General features: G+C 46.6%; 1 protein-coding gene across 1 annotated transcript; it reads right to left on the bottom strand.

The window, feature by feature from the left end:
- Nucleotides 1–88: 88 nt before the first annotated feature.
- On the bottom strand, nt 89–1,896 carry LOC116149218 (sperm-associated antigen 11A-like). Its single transcript, XM_031440366.2, has 2 exons — nt 1,842–1,896; nt 89–473 (listed from the first exon to the last, which is right to left on the bottom strand). Exons 1-2 carry the CDS (start codon nt 1,894–1,896, stop codon nt 286–288), a joined length of 243 nt encoding a protein of 80 aa, XP_031296226.2. The 3' UTR covers nt 89–285.
- Nucleotides 1,897–5,922: the final 4,026 nt, after the last annotated feature.

Below are 5,922 nucleotides of genomic sequence, written 5' to 3'. Positions count from 1 at the left end.
TCTTTAAAAAAACAAAACAAAACAGAAAAAGGCAACGTTGGCAAGCTTTCATTGTTTTAGTTTAGATGCTACCACGGCCTATGCTGTGCACATTCTGATTTTATTAAAGTAAGTTGAACTGTATAGTCAAAGAAAATCTTTTCTCAGAATTTCATCCTTGGTGCTGGATTCATTCAACAAACATTTGTTGAGCACCTACTATGTACGCACCTACTACTATAAGCTACGCATTCTTCTAACCCCTTAGGACACTTCAAGATCCTGCCTGCCTCTGAAGCTTGCATTTCAGGTACTAGGTCCGTCATCCGTCTCTGGTTTCTCTTTTCTCGTCCCCTCTGTGTTGGGTAGGCAGCACCTATTCCAGGGATCAGAGCAGATGTCAGCCTTTTTCTCACCAGAATGGCAGAAAAAAAGTCTGCAGGTTCCATGTTGCGAAAGGCAGACAATGTTTCTAATTCCAGGTGGAACGTCCCCTATTGACACAATAGAATAGAGTTGATACTCAGTTCATACAGTACAAGCATGAAGGACGACCCTGCCCACAGGCCAGCCTCACACGTTTACTGCGTTCCTACGAAGGGAAGTGTCTGCACAGGTTGCAGTTTAACTGGGCTTCAGTTTCTCAGCTTTAAAACAGGGACAGAAGTCGGCACCTCAGAATGTTGCCAGGAGCATATACACGTTTTTTATATGTTGCTATATTTTATCAGGTTTCTCAAGCTTCCTGCACCCAGAGAACAATGGCTGGAGGGGTGGGTCTTGGTCTCTAGGAGAAGTAAACATAGTTCTGAGTCTCAGCTTGTGGCCTAATTTTCAGTTTTACAGCCTACAACTAAAAGAAGAAAGAAAACCTTTCTCCATGTCATGACACCCAGTGTACCTGTAAAGAAAGCATTTCTGTTTGTCACAAGAAAAGAAAGATGGAACGACCACCGAAGACAATGGGAGTGTTGACTAGACCTGCCGTGGCGATCATTTTGCAACGTACACAAATGTGGACTCGTGACGTTGTACACCAGAAATCGATGTAATCTTATCTATCGATTATACCTCTGTTAAAAAAAGAAAGCCTTTTCTATTTGGGAATGAGATTGTTGAAAGAAAGGCCTTATGTCCTGTCTGCAAATGCCATCAATAATGACTAAAAAACCCAAAAAGCCAAAACACCCACAGTGCGGTTGTGTTAAAAACGCAACCTTGCACAAAAATCTCAGCTCCAAAGGGGGTGCACGCTATGACCCCGTGTCGTTTCGGCTCTGTCCTGGCTTGGAGAGGACCACCAAGTGAGGACACGGGCTCGCCATCGAATGAAGATGGAACAGCCACAGCCCGGGAACTACCTATTCCTCCTTGGACGATCCCTTCAGCTGGCTGTGCCTCGGTTTCCCTCTGTGGATTCGGCTCTCTGTGGAAGCCAGGGGAAGGCTGCTGTCCGTGGGAAGAGCTGCGTGACTGTAACTGCTGACTGCACGGCCGCACCGTGTCCCCTGTAAAGTCTGGGGCTGCCGCCGAGTTCTGGTCAGTCAGCTCTGACATTCGCGTGACTGTATGTCCTTCTGCAAACTTTTCCCAGACGGCAGTGAATGCTTCCTATTTGCATCAGAGCAAAGATGCCCCTTTGTCTGATGTTATGACCCCGAAAACACATATTTAGCTTTTAAAAACCTCTCTGTAGGGACGATGAAAATGGACCAGAGCTGAGCCCCAGAGGAGCCCGCCCGCGCCCACTGGCAACACACGGACCCACGCGGCAGTGGATTCCTGCCCCGCCTCCCCCAGTCTCTCCCAGCTCGTTCCTGCTGGCCGAGAGCAGCTTTCCCCCCTGACCACGGGATATTTACCTGAATTCGTCTGGACCAAACCGCAGAGCACAGCGAGCAGAAAGAGGGCCTTCATGGTTTCAGGCCCCCTCAGACCTGCCCGCCCTCCTGTGCGGAGAGAAGAGGGCACAGAACGGGGACGTTTATAGGTTTCGGGAACACTGATCAGGAGTGGCCGCATTTATCTGGTCTGCTGAGTCAGGCTGTGGGCGGGAGGTACTGGACACTCTTCCTTTCTTCCTAAAAATAGACAGGCTCCTTGGTGTTCAGAGAAGCAAGGTTGGACCGATGACTTGGTACACTGAGGCTGCAGAGGAAGAGAACGAACAGGGGTGATGCGGTTACTGAGCTCCAGGTGTCGGGCTGGGTGACAGGGATAGAGACGTGCAAAGACACGGCCCCTGCCGTCAAGTGGCTTCCAGCCAGGCAGTGTCCACCGCAGGGGGGCACCCAATGGATGCAGGTCTGAGTGCACCACCGGAGGTACACGAGTGGTCACCATTCCTTACAGCTGTCGACACAACCCACCCAGACGGCGCATCACACCCCAGCGGTAGAATACGCGGTGCGTCCCTCACAGCAGTGAAGATAAAACAGCAACTACAAACACTACAAACCACCGCACCGTGGATGCTCCCCACAGACACTCTGAATGGAAAAAAAAAAAAAAGCCAGACACGGCATACGGTACTAGGTTTTAAATTTGGCAAATCCAATCCATGTATTAAAAGTCAGGAAGTGGTCTGCTTGGGGGACGGGGGGAGACTCTTCCCTCGTTCGACAAAGTTTTCTTGGTTGAGTTGGTGGCGGTCTAGGGGGAGTCAAGGGCGTCCAGACGTGAGGGCTGGGCTGGTGGGTGCTGGGCGAGCTCTGCAGGGTGCTGCGGGCCAGATGGGCGCCCCCCCACCCAAGTGGGGGACGCAGGCAAGCCTTCGAAGGGAGGATGGCATTAGAGTTGGGTCTGGAAAGACAGCTTTCCATGCAGGTTTAACAACAGTGGTGCTCCAATGCCCAGCTGATGCAGCTACACATTTTGCCTTCCATTTGATTTTAGTCCCCGCATCACTTAGATTTATTTCCCTTGCAATTCAATCACTAAGAAGTTAAAAGCAAGTCCTTTTCCACCCTGTCTCCCAAGCCTTCATGACAGCTCTGACCAGTTTCTTACCAATCCTTCGAGAAGTTTTTTGGGTATACCTAAGCATATATGAATCTCAACTCCCCTTTCTGTACAAATACTAACAGTCCATACATCTTATTCTAGACTTTTTTTTCATATGATGTATCTTGGAGATTTTTTAAATAGGTGCATGAAGAGCTTTTTTTATTCTTCATAACAGCTGCAAAACAGCTACAAGAGCCCTTCGAGGTAGTCTCCTGCCTCATGTAACCAGTTTGAAACAAATGTATTTGACCCCGAGTCTTATCTAGAAAATGGATTTTGACAAGGACATGTCAAGTGGCAGCCCCACATTTCTGGAGGTGAGCAAGGACACAGGTGAGCAGTGCGGGCACCAGAAGGGGGGGGACCAGACATTCATTCTGCAGATTCCAGGTCTAGAAAGATTAAGCAGAGGCAGTGGGTCCTTACCAAAGCTAGCCTCATCCCCTGGCCTTCCCATACCCTGTGAGAACGCCTATGAGAGTAAGACTTGAGGGAAAATTACTCGGGAACTTCACCTTTCTCTGCCAACAAAAAGGTCCACCGTGCACTGAGTAATTACAAAACAGATACTAAGGTGACTGTGTATGTCAGACTCAAAACAGTAAACAATGAATCTTAAAATTTGAATTTCTTTTTCTATGGACCATTTGTTCTGAATACACCTCTGAAATCACAGATTGTAAAAAAGGTGTAAGCAGTCTGATTTGACTTTCGAGAAAACTGGCTTCCATAGCAAACAAACAAACAAACAAACAAAACCATGGCCGAAAAGTTCAAGGGTTCCAATGAATAATTATAATTCTGAATGCACTTACGTGGATGGAGAAAGTACAGCCACAAGACACAAGAGTTACTTAATAGAAAAGTCTAGAAGGTACACACCCGAGTATGTGGCCATTTTTTTCAAAGTCACCTCGGTAGATGAAACAGGAAAGGGTGTGTTGTATCCTTTGTGTCATTCTTGCTATTCACACTGACCTGACTTAGAAAAGGTTTAAGGTAAAGGTGGATGGTGTATTTTTTCTAGCAGTAAAGCCCAATAGTTGCAAAAGTATAGTTTTGAGATTGTTTTCTGTATAGTTTGGAAATTTTATGAACTACGTTGGAAAATCGGCTCATTTGGGGGAGAATAAATTTGATAGTCTGCGGATTTCTCACCCACCTTTTCCTCAAGACGAGAATCTACGTCCAAGTCACAGACCTGGAAGGCAGCCAACTAAGGAAGAATTTCATAAACAGTCTGGAGAATCAGGCATGCCGCTCCGAAGGAAGACTGACTAGAAAAGCAAGCTCGTTGCATAAGCTCATTAATCTGGTCAGAGGTTCACAGGTTTGTATAATCACAGGGTTGAAAGGAACTAAAGCTCCGTTTGTTCCGACACAGAAGATGGAAGAGAGAACAGATTCTCTGAGTCTTTCCTGAAAGCAAGAGGACTGGCCACAGGCTTCGCAAGTGCCCACCGATGCCCGTGGGCCTAGTGGAGCCATCTCCCCCGAGGGAAGCACCCCTGCCCCACGGCGGGGCTTGGCGGCGTTCCCCGCAGCCAGGCTCATTCCCGTCCCCGTGGTCCTCACAGGCAAAGCTGACGTTACTCATCTGACTCCAGGGAATTTTTCTGACCCATCAAGAAATAGACTGTGTTAATGAACTCAGTTTCCCTTCTTTGGGATATTATAATATTAATTTTTTTTTCTTATTACTAAAGGATTCCCTGGGTCCAGTAAGGTAATTTTCTTCGACCCAAGAGATAAGGGTAAGCTGGCTGAGGGGTAGGCCTAGCCTGCAGAGCCGTGGTGACCACCAGGCGTGGGCAGGAGAGGAGATTTGGTGTGGCCATTATTCATCCCAGGAGGCCAGATGGGGACACGACTGAGCCCGTCCGGCTCGGCCCCGCCCCAGCAGATCTCGGGCGCTGAGGAGGAGATAGACTTCCCGATGGCAGGGGAGTCGGGGGGAAGGATGAGCCAAGGGGTCAAAGCCCCCGGAAGGCTTCTCGGAGCGCAGTGGGCGGGCAGGATTCTGCATGTGGATGGTGGGCGAAGAGGGTAGACTGCAAGGCGGCCAGGTGTCACACGTGGCTCTGTGATGACCTGCGGCCTGAAGGGTCCTTCCCAGCAGGGGCGCAGCAGGTGTCCATAAAGCCTCGGCAGACTTCCGTGACGAGAACAGCACAGTGTGACTGACAGAGCTGCTCGTTCACAGCAGACCCCGAGAAGCCACCCCCCTTGTCTCCAGGCTGACTGCAAAAATGACCACAGAGTGGTAGAAAAAATCAAGCTTTTTCCTGTTTTTTATGAATCCCCAGTGTAGTTTCCAACATCTCTCTGGGTTACATGTTTTAATGTTTTATAAGCTTAATGTTATTTCTTAGGTTAAATTTGACTTTCTTAAGGCAACTTATGTCTACTATAGGCTGTCTTTGCCTACGATCAAAACAGTCTTTGTTTATATCTACATATGTATTTATCCTTAGGCAGTCACTTTTGTCTTCTTAAGTGTATATTTAAAGTTGAAGAGTAACACGATAACTTGACAGGGTATTTTTAAAGATAAAATAATTAAAAATCACCAACAATCTTAATGTTGGAAACTAAAACCATTTTTTTTGTTTTGAATGTATTTTTCATAATTTTACTTAAAATATATAAAATTGTATCCCATAATTTCTAAGACAGAAAATTATCTTAAAACTTTTATATTATGAGTTTTTATGGTTTTTTTACTTTTATGTTTATATGGAATATTCCTTTAAGTAGATGTACCTTAGTTTATTAAGCAACTCGCTTTATTTTGAACATTCAGATTTTTTTCAAAGTTTCTCAAAATATTTTCATGATTTCCTAAGGACGATTTTTTTTAATTAAAAAAAGGTAAGACAGCTTGACATGAGCTTTACCCTCTGAAGAGAGTTTTAGACGCACATGACAGGGCTGTGA

Source organism: Camelus dromedarius, chromosome 22, assembly GCF_036321535.1.
Source record: "Camelus dromedarius isolate mCamDro1 chromosome 22, mCamDro1.pat, whole genome shotgun sequence".
NCBI lineage: Eukaryota > Metazoa > Chordata > Mammalia > Artiodactyla > Camelidae > Camelus > Camelus dromedarius.
The sequence above is the reverse complement of the archived record's forward strand: the minus strand, read 5'-3'. Positions and strand labels throughout refer to the sequence as shown.

Excerpts from the sequence above, each read along its gene's own strand:
- LOC116149218 (XM_031440366.2), bottom strand. The coding sequence starts at position 1,896 with ATGAAGGCCCTCTTTCTGCTCGCTGTGCTCTGCGGTTTGGTCCAGACG. Across the intron at positions 474-1,841 it reads TTTGGTCCAGACGAATTCAG|GGGACGTTCCACCTGGAATT; the intron begins GTAAATATCCCG and ends TTGTGTCAATAG.